Source organism: Oncorhynchus masou, chromosome 30 (assembly GCF_036934945.1).
Source record: "Oncorhynchus masou masou isolate Uvic2021 chromosome 30, UVic_Omas_1.1, whole genome shotgun sequence".
NCBI classification, from domain to species: domain Eukaryota; kingdom Metazoa; phylum Chordata; class Actinopteri; order Salmoniformes; family Salmonidae; genus Oncorhynchus; species Oncorhynchus masou.
The window spans coordinates 14,444,028-14,462,846 of record NC_088241.1 but is presented as its reverse complement, the minus strand read 5'-3'; the positions used below and the strand labels follow the sequence as shown (position 1 = coordinate 14,462,846).

General features: G+C 49.0%; 1 protein-coding gene across 9 annotated transcripts in view; it reads left to right on the top strand.

The window, feature by feature from the left end:
* rims2a (regulating synaptic membrane exocytosis 2a) overlaps positions 1 to 18,819 on the top strand; it is a 175,901-nt gene that overhangs the window by 99,344 nt on the left and 57,738 nt on the right. For 8 of the 9 annotated variants that reach the window (XM_064948077.1, XM_064948076.1, XM_064948075.1 and 5 more), the window contains 2 exons: positions 6,649 to 6,834; positions 8,418 to 8,530. In XM_064948077.1, coding sequence (XP_064804149.1) covers positions 6,649 to 6,834; positions 8,418 to 8,530 — 299 coding nt within the window. The remainder of the gene's footprint in view (positions 1 to 6,648; positions 6,835 to 8,417; positions 8,531 to 18,819) is intronic. The other variant, XM_064948079.1, reaches the window with a different exon arrangement.

Sequence of the window (18,819 nt, the reverse complement as noted above, 5' to 3'; positions counted from 1 at the left end):
TGCGCCCCCATCAACTGTTCCCTTAACAGCCTACAGAGAGTTGGTGCGCCCCATCAACTGTTCCCTTAACAGCCTACAGAGAGTTGGTGCGCCCCCATCAACTGTTCCCCTTAACAGCCTACAGAGAATTGGTGCGCACCCATCAACTGTTCCCTTAACAGCCTACAGAGAGTTGGTGCGCCCCCATCAACTGTTCCCTTAACAGCCTACAGAGAGTTGGTGCGCCCCTATCAACTGTTCCCTTAACAGCCTACAGAGAGTTGGTGCGCCCCTTTCAACTGTCCCCTCAACAGTCTAAAGAGAGTTGGTGCGCCCCCATCAACTGTCCCCAACAGTCTGCAGAGAGTTGGTGCGCCCCCATCAACTCTACCCTTAACAGCCTACAAAGAGTTGGTGCGCCCCCATCAACTGTCCCCTTAACAGCCAACAGAGAGTTGGTGCGCCCCTATCAACTGTTCCCTTAACAGCCTACAGAGAATTGGTGCGCACCCATCAACTGTTCCCTTAACAGCCAACAGAGAGTTGGTGCGCCCCCATCAACTGTCCCCAACAGTCTGCAGAGAGTTGGTGCGCCCCCATCAACTCTACCCTTAACAGCCTACAAAGAGTTGGTGCGCCCCCATCAACTGTCCCCTTAACAGCCAACAGAGAGTTGGTGCGCCCCTATCAACTGTTCCCTTAACAGCCTACAGAGAATTGGTGCGCACCCATCAACTGTTCCCTTAACAGCCAACAGAGAGTTTGTGCGCCCCTATCAACTGTTCCCTTAACAGCCTACAGAGAATTGGTGCGCCCCCATCAACTGTTCCCTTAACAGCCTACAGAGAGTTGGTGCGCCCCCATCAACTGTTCCCTTAACAGCCTACAGAGAGTTGGTGCGCCCCCATCAACTGTTCCCTTAACAGCCTACAGAGAGTTGGTGCGCCCCCAGTTGGTGCGCCCCCATCAACTGTTCCCTTAACAGCCTACAGAGAATTGGTGCGCCCCCATCAACTGTTCCCTTAACAGCCTACAGAGAATTGGTGCGCACCCATCAACTGTTCCCTTAACAGCCAACAGAGAGTTGGTGAGCCCCTATCAACTGTTCTCTTAACAGCCTACAGAGAATTGGTGCGCCCCCATCAACTGTTCCCTTAACAGCCTACAGAGAGTTGGTGCGCCCCTATCAACTGTTCCCTTAACAGCCTACAGAGAGTTGGTGCGCCCCTATCAACTGTTCCCTTAACAGCCTACAGAGAGTTGGTGCGCCCCCATCAACTGTTCCCTTAACAGCCTACAGAGAGTTGGTGCGCCCCCATCAACTGTCCCCTTAACAGCCTACAGAGAGTTGGTGCGCCCCCATCAACTGTTCCCTTAACAGCCTACAGAGAGTTGGTGCGCCCCCATCAACTGTTCCCTTAACAACAGCCTAACAGAGAGTTGGTGCGCCCCCATCAACTGTTCCCTTAACAGCCTACAGAGAGTTGGTGCGCCCCCATCAACTGTTCCCTTAACAGTCTACAGAGAGTTGGTGCGCCCCCATCAACTGTCCCAGAGTTGGTAACAGCCTACAGAGAGTTGGTGCGCCCCCATCAACTGTTCCCTTAACAGCCTACAGAGAGTTGGTGCGCCCCCATCAACTGTTCCCTTAACAGCCTACAGAGAGTTGGTGCGCCCCATCAACTGTCCCCTTAACAGCCTACAGAGAGTTGCACCCCTGTCCCCTTAACAGCCTACAGAGAGTTGGTGTGCCCCCATCAACTGTCCCCTTAACAGCCTACAGAGAGTTGGTGCGCCAGCCCATCAACTGTCCCCTTAACAGCCTACAGAGAGTTGGTGCGCCCCATCAACTGTCCCCTTAACAGCCTACAGAGAGTTGGTGCGCCCATCAGTCTGCAGAGAGTTGGTGCGCCCCCATCAACTGTCCCCTTAACAGCCTACAGAGAGTTGGTGCGCCCCCATCAACTGTCCCCTTAACAGTCTGCAGAGAGTTGGTGCGCCCCCATCAACTGTTCCCTTAACAGCCTACAGAGAGTTGGTGCGCCCCCATCAACTGTCCCCTTAACAGTCTGCAGAGAGTTGGTGCGCCCCCATCAACTGTCCCCTTAACAGCCTACAGAGAGTTGGTGCGGTTCCATCAGTTGTCCCCTTAACAGCCTACAGAGAGTTGGTGCGCCCCCATCAACTGTTCCCTTAACAGCCTACAAAGAGTTTGTGCGCCCCCATCAACTGTCCCCTTAACAGTCTACAGAGTTGGTGCGCCCCCATCAACTGTCCCCTTAACAGCCAACAGAGAGTTGGTGCGCCCCCATCAACTGTCCCCTTAACAGCCTACAGAGAGTTGGTGCGGTTCCATCAGTTGTCCCCTTAACAGTCTGCAGAGAGTTGGTGCGCCCCCATCAACTGTCCCCTTAACAGCCTACAGAGAGTTGGTGCGGTTCCATCAGTTGTCCCCTTAACAGTCTGCAGAGAGTTGGTGCGCCCCCATCAACTGTTCCCTTAACAGCCTACAGAGAGTTGGTGCGCCCCCATCAACTGTCCCCTTAACAGTCTGCAGAGAGTTGGTGCGCCCCCATCAACTGTCCCCTTAACAGCCTACAGAGAGTTGGTGCGGTTCCATCAGTTGTCCCCTTAACAGTCTGCAGAGAGTTGGTGCGCCCTCATCAACTGTTCTCTTAACAGCCTACAGAGAGTTGGTGCGGTTCCATCAGTTGTCCCCTTAACAGTCTGCAGAGAGTTGGTGCGCCCCATCAACTGTTCCCTTAACAGTCTACAGAGAGTTGGTGCGGTTCCATCAGTTGTCCCCAGGGTCATGTGAAAACCAGGTTCCGTCCACAGGTTCATGACCTCTCTCTCTCTCTCTCTCTCTCTCTCTCTCTCTCTCTCTGTCCCACCTGACCAACCTGGTATTAAGGTATTCTTAAACCACACATTGACTCCCTCTGACCGCTCTCTTTTCGCCAGCCACAACCACCACATATCCAACATCAGTCGAGAAGAGGCTGTCAGGTTACTGCGCTCCACTAGGATGTCCCGAGCCCACTCAGAGGGCGCGTACTCCTCCTCTGCTTCCGTCGACTATGACTACAAGAGGTATTCACATTACAGTGTCTCTACGTATATTTCCACAGTCAGCCATTTTGTGGGTCTTTTTCTCTGTAGTCGTCTGTATGACATTAAAACATTTTCTATGTGATTGTAAAAGGTGATGAACCCCACGTGATATCCCGGGTGATATCCGGGTGATATCTGGTTCAGTAGCATGTCATCACAGCTCTGCTCAAGTTGTGTACTTGACCCATAAACCACACAACTTCCTCCAATTACTGTGTAATATAGAGGCTGCTGCGAGCTCTCGTGTCTCCACATCGGTTGTGACACGTATCGTACTCTGTTGATGTTTTGTTGTCATGCCTACTAGTCTACCATCAGTGGTAAGATGACAAGTTGTGTTTGTGATCAGTGGTGTCCTGTTTGTATCTGGGTAAATAAAGACTGGCTGGTCATTGGTAGCTCTGATGCTCAGCTCTGCAGGTAATACTGTATAAGGGCTGCATTGAACAAAAGGACACATGGCCTTTTGATGCTGCTGGTGGTAATGGGATGTTTACCTTTCCTTTATTAATGCACGGTTGGTTTCTCTAACATCACCTCCACCATCTTGGATGGCCTGGATCATTATCAACAGTGGTTAACTGTATGTCTGCAGTTTGATTTGATCTGGCTCTCTCTGTCTTCAAACCATGTCATTTTCATTGTGATGAAGGCCAATTTGGCCGACAGGTCAGTACCACATGAGTGAAGGATATTTTTATCTGAAGAAGAAGGAGAACTGCCTAGCCATTTCTCCATGCTGACTCTGTCTGTTTCTCTTCTGTCCTGGACCTGAGTGATTTTCTCTATGCTAAGAGTGCTAAATATGGGAAGCTCAGCACTGCCCCATGCCCAGGCTGTTCCAGCCCTATGATGGCCTAGGTTCAGGCTTAGGCTCCCCCCAGGTGCGTGTGCCAGGCCCAATGTTGTGATGTGCCAGTTCATCGGGCTGGGCCGAGCCGAGTACTCCCAAATGACGCCCTAGTCCTAATATAATGCAATACCTTTGACCAGAGTCCTATGGGCCCTGGTAAAATGTAGTGCACTAAATAGAGAATAGGGTGTCATTTGGAACACAACGTCACACTCTCAGCACCCCCTGGAGAAATGCTGCAAATAGCTCCTCTTGGGCTCCCATCGCTGCCATCTGGCTGTCAGTCAAAAACCACACGCCGCGCATTTTCTCTCCAGGAGAAAAAAAATGATGAGTCGTCAGAACTGAGGCAGCGCAACTGACTTTATTAAAGTGTCACAAAGTTTCCCTGAGCGAGGCCGCGGACCAGATAGCTTCACTCTCTCTGTCTGTCTGTAGATTGGCAGGGAGATGAATGGTTCTCACATCCCATGGCAGTAACACAGTCATAGAGGAGAGGAGATGTCCCTTCCACTCCCATTCAACTGTGTGCCTTCTCTTTCTGCTATAGCCAGAACCATTAGGAGAGAGACAGAGGGAGGAAGAGAGACGGAGGGAGGGCGAGTCAGAGAGACGGAGGGAGGGCGAGTCAGAGAGACGGAGGGAGGGCGAGTCAGAGAGACGGAGGGAGGGCGAGTCAGAGAGACAGAGGGAGAGTCATAGAGACGGAGGGAGGGAGAGACGGAGGGAGTGAGAGTCAGAGAGACGGAGGGAGGGCGAGTCAGAGAGACGGAGGGAGAGTCATAGAGACGGAGGGAGGGAGACGGAGGAGGAGTCAGAGAGACGGAGGGAGGGAGAGTCAGAGAGACGGGGAGGTAGAGTCAGAGAGATGGAGGGAGAGTCATAGAGACGGAGGGAGGGAGAGACGGAGGGAGTGAGAGTCAGAGAGACGGAGGGAGGGAGAGTCAGAGAGACGAAGGGAGGGAGAGTCAGAGAGACGGGGAGGTAGAGTCAGAGAGATGGAGAGTCAGAGAGACGGAGAGGGAGAGACAGTAGATCTAGACAGTGACCTTGGATAGATGCCATGCTTCTCACACTGTTGGCTGTAGAACTAGACTAAAGTATTTGACTGTGTCCCGAATGGCATCCTACTCCCTTTATAGAGGACTACTTTTGACCAGGGCCCACGGGGTTGAGATAGCAAGTCTATATTGAGTGGGACCTCATATTGTAGCTGCTTCAGTAGATGTATAGTTTTAGCAGGAGGAATGCAGTGGGAGACAAGGTATTAACAGTGTAGATGTTACAGTAGATGTATAGTTTTAGCAGGAGGAATGCAGTGGGACACAAGGTAATAACAGTGTAGATGTTACAGTAGCACCGGTGCTGTAGTCGATCTAACTAGAGTTTTAATGTTTCTACTGTGCAACAAAAGTGTGCAAAGTATTATCTGAGTATATACTGTCTGAATTAGTATTTTGACCAGTTTGAAATCCCAAGGGAATATTCTGAACAGTAGAGAGAGAGAGAGAGCTATGGTGAACTACATTATTCATCACAACACACCTCTAGTAAGTAACAAGTTGTTAGATTCCGACATCTCCTTTACTGTTCAAAGCCATAAGTCTCTTGACATAACGACCTGAGGTTCGTAGACCACAAATGATTATGATGATGGTCACCATCGTTAAAGTCTCAGGCAACGTAAGGTCGTTCATTGGCTGATGAAGTGGCTGTGTTGCGATTGGCTGGGTTACAACTGGAGTGACCGCTGTATTGCGGATGGCTGGTGTTGAACAGGAGTGACCCGAATGCTGTGTTGTGATTGGCTAGCCTACAGCATCAGGAGTGACCGCTTTGTTGCAATTGGCAGCTTTACAACAGGAAGCAGGAAGCATAGCCTCTGTTGGACAACTTTTCACTCTTAACATTTCACTCTTTAACTGTGCTGCCACCGTGTCCTCTGTGTTTGTGTTTGTTTTTGGCTTTGCAAATGCTGCTTATGTCAGATGATAATCCACATCTGGTCTAAGTAAGGTATTTTTCTTCATGAGCATTTGCAACGACAATGATTTGTCTAACTGATATGACCTGATTTTCAGATATACACATGCTATTGAGAGGTAATGACACTTACTGCCTATGAAGACACTTATGGAACAACACGATACAAAACAACAGCAAATTCATGTTTTTATTGTACATAATGATACTGTGTAGATTTTCTTGTGTACACGGTGTACGTATGTGAAATACATTTTATTCCATTTTATTTCCAAACTACTCAAAAGTGCCAAAAATATATTTTCTTTGTCTTTTTCCAACTAGATTTCAGTTCCATTTTACAATGGCAGGGCGGAGACAGCTTCCGGCATTTACCTTGCAGGAGTATAGTAAGCTAGTAGGCTGAATGGAAACCAACCAACACATGCTAATCCACGATTCTCTCACATCTCACCCAGTGTCTTTCACTCACAGACAGATTCCAAAGGGCCTCCCACTCACTCACTCAGTCACCTACCACAGATGAGGGACACATTGTCCCCTGCCTGTCCCTGTCCCTCCCTGTCACACCTGCTATGTCCTGTTCCTACTCTACTGTAGGTGCCAGCAGGGCCCTATGGGGCCCAGTCCAGGGACCCAGGGCATGCATCACTCTGCTGTATCATGTCACCTGATCATCAGCAGCAGCTTCCTTCCCTTCTCTCAATAACGTGTTGCAGGAACCACGGAGCCGTTGACAGGCATGTGTATCACAGCAGGTCCAGGTCAGCTGACCAGCGTCCCGCGCTAGAGCGCACCACCACCTCCCGCTCGCGGTCCACGGAGCGGCCTGACTCCGCCCTCATGAGGTCCATGCCGTCTTTACCCTCCGGACGCTCCGCCCCTCCCTCACCTGCCTTAACGAGGTGACCAGACAGACACATCTACAGGAGGCTGGTGTCACTATAAATCAGACGATGGCCTCATTGTAATGGCTGGAATGGAATTCATGAATTGGAATCAAAAACATGCGTTTGATGCGTTCCATACCTTTCCATTTCTGCCATTGCAGCCGTTACAATGAGCCCATCCTCCGATTCTTCCTCCCACCAGCCTCCACTGCATAGCTACTGCCCCACCAATCCAAAGAATAACAACCACCACCCACCCCTCTCTCTGCCTGTCTCACTGCAACCAACCACCAACCCCCCACCACCCACCCAGCATCCAATCAGCATCCAGCCAGCTCACCACTTTATCATTTACTCCGCCCCCCCTCCTAAAGCAACGAATGGTGCTGCATTTCCTTCCCCATCCCAGACTGGTAGTAGACTAGATAGTAACTCGTTTTGTTTCTGGAACACACTACTTATACACCACTTAGACTGAGTATAGTAGTGATGGATCACCATTGTGCTTTTCTTTCTTTACTAACATTACCTGTTATTATCCTGTAATTACATTTTTTCCCCCAGTTATTTTCCCCCAATCTTTTGTAGAACATCAGATCGCATGATCGCATTGGTCCACATTGAACGAACACCCAACGAGCGCTGTCCTCACTCTTTCCTTGCAGCTTGATGGGTCGAGTGAAACATGCCATTCATCACCTTTGTTGCAAAACTGATGCTACATTATCTCTAGCATGTCATGTGCCAAATGTCATTGTTTTGATGAGCTTTAGAGTTCACAAACTGGTAGGTGCTGACATGAATTAGAAGGAACCCATATACCCTGCTTTGGCCTACATCAGATATGCAGGATTTATTCAAATCAGTCAGCAAACTACCAATTACAAATGAGCTTGATCATCTGTTATGTGCTTTTAATTTGAGTATGGTTAAGATACCAGTATTCCTCAATACTAGACATTTTTTAATGTTTAGCAAATTAAGTATTAGTTCAAGCTGCATTATTACATTGATGCTTCTACATAGCCTGACTTCAACACATTTTCTCAGAAGCCCTTTTGAATACAGATGTGTTGAGCAGACACAGATGCTCAACTGGCAGATGGTGTAAAAACACAAGCCTTATGGGAGAAAGAGAATACGTTGAGAATACGTTCAATACGATAGATTGAAAAAAATACACTACAGAAAGTAAAAGGTAGTTAGTTATTAACGTGATCAGTTAATTGATCAGGTAATTGATCTGTTATGTGTCCAGCTTTCACCGATCCAACAACATGGCAGCATCCCTGGTTGAGCATGGACATGATTGTACACAACATGTCCAGTATATACAGTATGTGTTTGATACAATCTTTTTTCCATGTTTGGTTCATTACCAACCCCAGTAGACAGTAGTAGTTTGTTTGTTTGATGTGTTGATGTTTCAACAACCAGCCTGAAACCATCCTCTCCTCTTACATAACAAAGCAAAGCACGCTGGGAAATGTAGTCCTTCTGCTTGTCCGGGATCTTCCAACCAATCACAGGTCAGCTCTGTGCCTGACCTCTGATCCTTAACTCACCCGGACTGTACCACTTTGTGCCTCCCCCCGTAGGGCGAACCCCCGCAGCGGATCGGCCCAAACCAGCCCCACCAGTACCCCCATGTCCGACAGGAGAGGAGGTCGGCAACTACCACAGCTTCCACCCACAGGGACCAAGGGCAGAAGTAAGTTCTCAGCTTTATTTTCCATATCCTGCTCTGGGCCTCAGTGGCATCACTGCCACTCTGGTTGCTTTGGTTTGGTGACACCTTAAGGCTTTTCTCCATTGGTTACTATGGTCACTTACTTTGGAACAGGTTTGACTTTGATTGAAGCTTCTCTTCTTTCAGAAGCAATTGTTTCTTGTTATTTGCTAGTCTTTACCTGGGTATGGCACCTTGAGATATTGGTTATTTTGTGCCATAAACCTCTGAGTGGGAAAAGGCTCATAGCAAGTTTAACAGATACTGCTGTCTGTTACTTCTCTCTGGTCAGTTGCTCATGAACGACAGAGCTTGGCTCAGAATTCCTTGTTAAGCTGTGTTTTAGTGAGTTTGTTGTGTGTCTTATGGTCTCAGTACTCTATATATCTTGTCAGTGTTAACCAGGGTGTCCTGTAGAAGGTTTACAACATGCATTGTAACCTTGGTCAGTTAGCGATATTGGTGATGTTGTCTCTTCATAAACATTTGATGTTTTTTATTTTAATTTATCTACTAGTTCCTTTTTGCCATTCCTTCCTCAGACGATGGAGAAGAAGGAACAGAGCCTTGTGAAGGTCTGTAAGAGTGTAGGTTTGGTCTTTCACAGGAGGTGAGAGTTAGAGACCCCCCCCCCCCGTGAAAGACTGAATCTGCCTGCAACGGCAGGCACCAGGGTCTTGTTCAGTAGCACATCAAAACAAAACGTTTTACAACGGATAATGAGAATCTGTGTTCTTATTGGACAAGTTCAGAGAGAACCTCCCTGTTTCACTACATTTCAAAACGTTTCCTCTCTACTGAATAGCCCTGATTACAGTGGTCCACAGCACCCCCTGTCTGTCTCTCACTCCCTGACTGTGTGACCTAGCAGTCCTGTGTCCTAGCTTAGCCTCCTAGTCTTCTTCTGGTTCCTACACTGGGTCAGTGCTGTCATCTAGCATTGTAGCTTCCATGTTTTTCAGTTGTTATGAGGTCTACTGTAGTTTTGTGTTCTATGTTGAACAGTCCTCTGTTTCGTGTTATGACTTCAGAGTGCTCAGGTGAGACGTGTCACTGGGGGTTGTGGCGTGGATACGGTGCAGTAGACTATTTGTGTTTTAAACGTGTGATTCCGTAACCAGTGTCGTTAGTAGTAAAGTCATTTATTCAGAAACAAAGTAATACATGATTCACTTTTTATTGAGTCTGGGAAGGCTATAATGTAGTGCCTTTAACTGTCCCTGGTACAAGAGGTATAACTGAGCTGCATGCAGAGAGTTCATCTCGTTCCTCCTGTACTTTACTGTCATCTCCTTGATGAGGAATCACAACTACTACAGACAGCAGTATCCTGCTTCTCTTACTGAAGCTCTTCAGGGTCACAGACAGAATGACATCTTAGCACAAATGAAATGTTCTCGTTTAACTCTCCCTAAAATGTTCTGACAGGTTGTAACAGAGTGTGTCACATGATGTAAGGGTGTGGTGATGGAAGGGAGGGGATGAGCCTGAGATCTCTGGAGCTGCGCTTTGAATTGACAGATTAGCTGAGTGGTGATTGGAGGGAGCGGGCCACGAGAGAGAAGGAGAAGGGAGCGAGAGAGAGAGAGGAGAGCAGAGAGAGAGGAGAGCAGAGAGAGAGAGAGGAGAGCAGAGAGAGAGAGAGGAGAGCAGAGAGAGAGGAGAGCAGAGAGAGAGAGGAGAGCAGAGAGAGAGAGGAGAGAACAGAGAGAGAGGGAGGTAGAAAGCTGAGAGAAAGAGAGAAAGCCTAGCCGGTGCTGAGAACTTGTCAAAGCACTCCCAGAACTCCTTCATCATCGTCAGAAACCATGAGCACTCCTCTCTCCTCCTAGTCTGCAGCCAGCCAGCCAGTCTCTCTCCTGCCCTCTCTCTCATATCCCCCTTCCCATCTCCCCATCTCTCCTATGTCCCTGTCCCCATCTCTCTCCTACCCCCTCTCTCCCTCTGTCCCCACCTCCCCATTCCTGTCTCTCCGTCTCTATCCTCTGTCTCTCTCCTCCCTTCCCGTTTCTCTCCTCTCTCTGTGATGGGGTAATGGCAGCGGGTGGGCAAATGGGGGAGGCATTCTAATGTATTGATCCGACCCTGGGCTAACGCTCACACAGAGCCCTACAGCATGACACAGCCAGGACTTATCTAATCATGGCACTAATGCTGCTGCTGCACGTGGTACTGATCCATAGAGGCCAGGGGACTTGGAGTTGGCTGGGCTGGGCTGACTGGGCTGGGCTGGGCTGGGCTGGGCTGACTGGGCTGAGCTGACTGGGCTGGGCTGACTGGGCTGGGCTGGGCTGGCTGGGCTGGGCTGACTGGGCTGGGCTGGGCTGACTGGGCTGGACTGGGCTGACTGGGCTGGGCTGGGCTGACTGGGCTGGGCTGGGCTGACTGGGCTGGGCTGGGCTGACTGGGCTGGGCTGGGCTGACTGGGCTAGGCTGACTGGGCTGGGCTGGGCTGACTGGGCTGGGCTGACTGGGCTGGGCTGACTGGGCTGAGCTGACTGGGCTGGGCTGGGCTGGGCTGACTGGGCTAGGCTGACTGGGCTGGGCTGACTGGGCTGGGCTGGGCTGACTGGGCTGGGCTGACTGGGCTGGGCTGACTGGGCTGGGCTGGGCTGACTGGGCTAGGCTGACTGGGCTGAGCTGACTGGGCTGGGCTGGGCTGACTGGGCTGGGCTGGGCTGACTGGGCTAGGCTGACTGGGCTGAGCTGACTGGGCTGGGCTGACTGGGCTGGGGTGACTGGGCTGGGCTGGGCTGACTGGGCTGGGCTGACTGGGCTGGGCTGGGCTGACTGGGCTGGGCTGACTGGGCTGGGCTGGGCTGACTGGGCTAGGCTGACTGGGCTGAGCTGACTGGGCTGGGCTGACTGGGCTGGGCTGGGCTGACTGGGCTGGGCTGGGCTGACTGGGCTAGGCTGACTGGGCTGAGCTGACTGGGCTGGGCTGACTGGGCTGGGCTGACTGGGCTGGGCTGGGCTGACTGGGCTAGGCTGACTGGGCTGAGCTGACTGGGCTGGGCTGACTGGGCTGGGCTGACTGGGCTGGGCTGGGCTGACTGGGCTGGGCTGACTGGGCTAGGCTGGGCTGACTGGGCTGGGCTGACTGGGCTGGGCTGACTGGGCTGGGCTGACTGGGCTGGGCTGGGCTGACTGGGCTGGGCTGGGCTGACTGGGCTGGGCTGGGCTGACTGGGCTGGGCTGACTGGGCTGGGCTGACTGGGCTGGGCTGACTGGGCTGGGCTGGGCTGACTGGGCTGGGCTGGGCTGACTGGGCTGAGCTGACTGGGCTGGGCTGACTGGGCTGGGCTGACTGGGCTGGGCTGGGCTGACTGGGCTGGGCTGACTGGGCTGGGCTGGGCTGACTGGGCTAGGCTGACTGGGCTGGGCTGACTGGGCTGGGCTGACTGGGCTGGGCTGACTGGGCTGGGCTGGGCTGACTGGGCTGGGCTGACTGGGCTGAGCTGACTGGGCTGAGCTGACTGGGCTGGGCTGACTGGGCTGGGCTGACTGGGCTGGGCTGGGCTGACTGGGCTGGGCTGACTGGGCTGGGCTGGGCTGACTGGGCTGGGCTGACTGGGCTAGGCTGACTGGGCTGAGCTGACTGGGCTGGGCTGACTGGGCTGGGCTGGGCTGACTGGGCTGGGCTGGGCTGGGCTGGGCTGGGCTGGCTGCGATTCAAATAGGAGGGTTGTTTGAAATGTTGAGGCTACAGAAATCAAGGCAGAACAGGGAATGTATATCCAGTCAGGTGTGTGTGATTGTACCTTTGTGTTTCCTGCCTAGACAAAGGATCCATGTTGTTGCACCATGCAGGCTTCAGTTAGATTTGTATTTATTAACCAGGAAGTCCCATTGAGCTCAGAATACCTATTTTACAAGGTTTTACAAGGTTGTGATATAGTATCTGTGGTGACCCCTGTTGAACCGTCCTGCCCTGCTTGTATTGTTCCTTTATGTGTACAGTGAAGTCAACATTGAGACCTGAACTAGCTTTGACGGCTTTAGCCACAAACCAAGTGATATCTAATCAACCCCTGTTCCTGTTGTTATCTATCTGTCTCTACTACGACCCCCGACCGCTCAGGGGGAGCATGGGAGGAGCTAGAGCGGCCTACTGGTGACCTTTGCCCTCAAGAGCAGTACGAAGCACAGCCAGGTGTGTCTATCTACTGGTGTGTCTCAGAGCAGACTGAGCCTTAAGACTTCCTGGTTCACCTCTGTCACCTTTATGTATGTGCCTCTCTGCTGAGAACTCCACGCCAGATCTGGGTCCAATACATGATGTACTTAAGCTGCACTTTATTAGTTTGCCTGGTACCATAGGAACCAATAGAATAGTCCCAGAACACGGCAAACTCGAATTTGACCCTGCCTGGTCCACACAGCCTGTACTGGATGGACTATGATGTTGTACCATCTGTATAAGCCCTACAGCCGTTCTGCCCCTCAGCCAAAACCCTTCAAATGTGATCATTTGTTGAGCCAGTATTGTATGAAGGTACTGGCTTGAATGAGAGTGTCCAAGGTTGTGTTGGCAGGAGCTGGAGTTTCCCACAGGTCTCTCTTCCTAGTTCCTCCTCACCCATCTGTCTGTTCATTCATTCAGTTAAGTCTTCTGTGTGATAGTAGTAGAATATCTTGGTCATGAAACATGCAGTATACTTCTTGGGCGTTCATATCTGCATGCGTTTGGTCTGTGTGTGTGTGCTTGTGTACATTTATTCTTACAAGTGTGCGGGCGTGCAAACACCTGCACAAGTTTTTGTGTATGGTCGTGTGTGTGTGTGTGTGTGTGTGTGTGTGTGTGCCTGCCTCTGTGCATGCATCCGTGTTCCATGATCTCATAAAGCTCCATCTGTGTCCCACTACCGTTCAGACTGTGAGGACAGGCCTCAGCCAGGCCCACCTGTGAATGGGAGGAAAGGCAAGTGCACTCAGGAGTGTGCCATTGCGGTGGTGTGTCCTCAATAGTGCCCTCAGGGGTGTGTCAGTGCTGTGGGACTCTGCATGCCAGTTAGAGCTTCCATAGTTAAATTAGTCGACTTTCTTCCGTGCTTCTGTCTCTCTTTTATCCACATTTCATATTTTCTGAGATGATGAATGTGATTGATTAAATTTGGGTTGATTTGCAGTGTTTAACGAACCTGGGTGAGTGTGTGGTGATGATAACAAGGATGATCTTCATCATTATGACGATGATGATAATGAGGTTGAGACTGATGCTAATAAGTCCAGAGTTTTGTCTCCCTGAGCTCATATAGTCGTGCGTGCCCCAGCCCCATCACAACCACACACCACTAATCTACACTGCCCTTTAATTGAAGGGTTTGAGAATCAATGTTCAGCCCTTTATCCCCATGTCACAACCACACAATTCAATAGAACAGTATTAGTTACATATACTGTATAGCTCCATGGTCAAATCTGCCGTTTGGAATTATAGATAATTTCAATTAGACATGTAAGATTTTCGTGCTTCAGTCAAAGCGCCACTTATTGAGATTGAAGTCAATCTAGTGGAGGAAAAGGGATGCATGCTGGGATTGCAGTTTGAAGAGTTTAAGTTGATCCAGTCACCTTAGACACAACATTCATGCAACTGGTTGTTGGTCGTTAGTAGATGTTCCAATTTAAATGCTAAATGTCATTAAACTGTCAATAACAGCTTGTAAATATCATCCTTGGTAATGTGCCAACAAAAGATGTACAGATCTGCAATATTAATTTGATCCCTCTGTTGTCATAGATAATTTCCTTGCACAGCAGGAAATACAAATTATAATCTATTCAAGGTTTAAAAAGGCTTCTGAAGTTTGTAATTTCCACTTTAAAATGTCAGACTTGATCTGACCTAACGAAAAATGTATCAACCCCTACAAAAATGTCCATTAATTAATTAATTCATTATAATCCTTTTAATAATTTACATTTCCTGTTAGTACAGGATTATTTACCTGCTGTGAGAAGCAGGTTCAAATTAAGATAGTCCGTCAATTCAAAATACCATTACCACTACTGGCCAGCAGATGGCGCAAAATTCCTACTCTTTGTAAGGGGCTGTCCATGATTGAAGTGCTGAACCTGGCTGCCTTTCCCTGTCGCCACCTCGTTTCGCAATAAAGACACACCAGCAAACACGGGCTACATATTCATGATAATGAAACAGATTCATTAATACAGCTGTATTTTTATTTTATCTATCATTTAGATTGTTTTAACAACATTGTTTGATACCTAATACCTTCAGTGTATCCCATCCATACTAATAACTTTATTTTGTTGATTCCTCCCATGCCCCTGTATCCATGATCATTATAATGTTGACCATATAGCTGACCATAACCTCCACCACAGGATGAACTGTGTTCTCTCCCAGGTGACTGTCAGTGAGGTATCTTAGGGTTTTCCTGAGTGCAGCACTATTAATTGAGAGAGTTATAGAAATTTGCTAACACCACATGATGAATCTTGATGGAATCCATCCCACATGTTTAAATAGGAAAGGTTAATTCAATTCAAAAAGCTTTATTGCCACAAATGTACACGACAAAAAAAGTAAATTTGACAAGAACAGTGTCTGTTGTTGTTTGCTGATGAAAGGAGCTTCATGCTCCTTTACTGTGAGTGTCATCAACAGCTCCTCTGTCTGCTGTCTGTCTGTCTCTCCCTGCCCTGCCTCAGAGGTGACATGGGAGGATCAGCAGAAAGGCCTCAATGGTTCTCTTTCTGACGGAGGAACACAGCCAGGTTTGTCTTGGGTTGTGGTTCCAAATGGCACCCTGTTTCCTACAGTATGTAGTGTACTACTTTTGACCAGGGCCCATAGTGTACTACTTTTTTTTTTTTTTTTAACTCGGGAGAGACAAAAAGACAAAGGTTGAAAGTCATGCGTCCTCCGATACACAACCCAACCAAGTCGCACTGCTTCTTAACACAGCGCCATCCAACCCGGAAGCCAGCCACACCAATGTTTCTGAGGAAACACCGTGCACCTGGCAACCTTGGTTAGCGTGCACTGTGCTCGGCCCGCCACAGGAGTTGCTGGTGTGCGATGAGACAAGGATTTCCCTACCGGCCAACCCCTCCCTAACCCAGACGATGCTAGGCCAATTGTGCATCGCCCCACAGACCTCCCGGTCGCGGCCGGTTACGACAGAGCCTGGGCGCGAAACCAGAGTCTCTGGTGGCGCAGCTGGTGCTGCAATACAGCGCCCTTAACCACTGCGCCACCCGGGAGGCCCATAGAGCACTACTTTTGACCAGGGCCCATAGAGCACTACTTTTGACCAGGGCCCATAGAGCACTACTTTTGACCAGGGCCCATAGAGCACTACTTTTGACCAGGGCCCATAGAGCACTACTTTTAACCAGGGCCCATAGAGCACTACTTTTGACCAGGGCCCATAGAGCACTACTTTTAACCAGGGCCCATAGAGCACTACTTTTAACCAGGGCCCATAGAGCACTACTTTTAACCAGGGCCCATAGAGCACTACTTTTGACCAGGGCCCATAGAGCACTACTTTTAACCAGGGCCCATTTGGCACTACTTTTAACCAGGGCCCATTTGGCACTACTTTTAACCAGGGCCCATTTGGCACTACTTTTAACCAGGGCCCATAGAGCACTACTTTTAACCAGGGCCCATAGGGAACTACTTTTGACCAGGGCCCATAGGGAACTGGTCAAAAGTACTGCACTATACAGGGAATAGGGTGTCATTTGGGATGCACCATTGGAGTGGAGACCTGATGACTTTAACCTAATCTTGGCCCATGGGGGCCCCTCACTGTGGTTATCCTTATCCAAAGGTCAAAGAGGCTCTGACCTCTGTCCTTCTCCTCTCTGTGATGTGCAGTGATGCAGTGTAGCATGAGAGTGTTTGGTTTGGTTTGGTAAGTGGTTTGCTGAGTTAGTTTTGTGGTCGGATCCCTGTAAACTGACATTTTAGTTTCTTTTAAACATGTCTAATTAATCTCAATAACAATACGGTTTATGGTTTGGGCTGTAGATTTACATGTAAAAGAGTGTTGCCAGGCAAATCAGCTGTGAATGTTTAGAGATATTGTTTCTCAATTTACTTGTTGAGTATCCATGGAAACACATATGTAAATCTCCATGTATGGCCGAATTTACATATAGATCCAATTATGGACCCTTATTATGTGACTGAGTGAGCATGAGGGATGGACTTCTGGAAGAGTTGTGCCAATGGAAATTGTATATAGGCCCTCTGGAGACAATTAACTTGATTGAAGATCATTTTGAGGTAGATGAGATGAGCATCACTGAAAGTGTTATCCATGATGATAGTCAGTAGAGCTTCTCTTACTGCTGAATGAAAGTAGACCGGCTCGAACTGATACATCATGAATCCATTAGCTAACACCTTGATCAAATGCCCCATGCCACCAGGACACATTTGAATTAAGAGTTGCATACTGACTGTTTTGCTTGGTATAGTTTCCTAGCTGTTACCAGTTTGCTTGCCATGGATTGCAGTGTTGTGGTGTCGTCTTTATTGAACCGTACCTCAGTGAGGGCAGTAGTTAATGACTTCAGCTTTAATGAGGCTTCAATGTTAGTCTCTCTCTCTCTCTCTCTCTCTCTCTCTCTCTCTCTCTCTCTCTCTCTCTGTCTCTCTCTCTCTCCCTCTCTCTCTCTCTCTCTCTCTCTCTCTCTCTCTGTCTCTCTCTCTGTCTCCCTCTCTCTCCCTCTCTCTCTCTGTCTCCCTCTCTCTGTCTTTCTCTCTCTCTCTCTCTCTCTCTCTCTGTGTAGTGCACAGATTATGATACACCTACTACTCTGTGAAAGCATGACATGTGACTGTAGCAATATGCTGAAATCAGTGAATATGTTTCCTGCTGAAGCCATCAAGATTCAACGATGATTCATAGAATGTTTGCAGTCATACTGTCAGAGGTATTGTACAACTCTGTGGGTCAGTATGCTCATACTGTCAGAGGTATTGTACAACTCTGTGGGTCAGTATGCTCATGCTGTCAGAGGTATTGTACAACTCAACTCTGTGGGTCAGTATGCTCATGCTCTCAGAGGTATTGTACAACTCTGTGGGTCAGTATGCCCATACTGTCAGAGGTATTGTACAACTCTGTGGGTCAGTATGCCCGTACTGTCAGAGGTATTGTACAACTCAACTCTGTGGGTCAGTATGCTCATGCTGTCAGAGGTATTGTATAACTCTGTGGGTCAGTATGCTCATGCTGTCAGAGGTATTGTACAACTCTGTGGGTCAGTATGCTCATACTGTCAGTGTACAGCTCTGTGGGTCAGTATGCCCATACTGTCAGAGTTATTGTACAGCTCTGTGGGTCAGTATGCTCATACTGTCAGAGGTATTGTACAACTCTGTGGGTCAGTATGCCCATACTGTCAGAGGTATTGTACAACTCTGTGGGTCATTATGCCCGTACTGTCAGAGGTATTGTACAACTCAACTCTGTGGGTCAGTATGCTCATGCTGTCAGAGGTATTGTACAAATCTGTGGGTCAGTATGCTCATGCTGTCAGAGGTATTGTACAACTCAACTCTGTGGGTCAGTATGCTCATACTGTCAGAGGTATTGTACAACTCTGTGGGTCAGTATGCTCATACTGTCAGAGGTATTGTACAACTCTGTGGGTCAGTATGCTCATACTGTCAGTATACAGCTCTGTGGGTCAGTATGCCCATACTGTCAGAGTTATTGTACAGCTCTGTGGGTCAGTATGCTCATACTGTCAGAGGTATTGTACAATGCCCATACTGTCAGAGTTATTGTACAGCTCTGTGGGTCAGTATGCTCATACTGTCAGAGGTATTGTACAACTCTGTGGGTCAGTATGCTCATACTGTCAGAGGTATTGTACAACTCTGTGGGTCAGTATGCCCATACTGTCAGAGTTATTGTACAGCTCTGTGGGTCAGTATGCTCATACTGTCAGAGGTATTGTACAGCTCTGTGGGTCAGTATGCTCATACTGTCAGAGGTATTGTACAACTCTGTGGGTCAGTATGCTCATACTGTCAGTGTACAGCTCTGTGGGTCAGTATGCTCATACTGTCAGAGGTATCTGTGGGTCAGTATGCTCAACTCTGTGGGTCAGTATGCTCATACTGTCAGTATGTATACTGTCAGTGTACAGCTCTGTGGGTCAGTATGCCCATACTGTCAGAGTTATTGTACAGCTCTGTGGGTCAGTATCCCCATACTGTCAGAGGTATTGTACAACTCTGTGGGTCAGTATCCCCATACTGTCATAGGTATTGTACA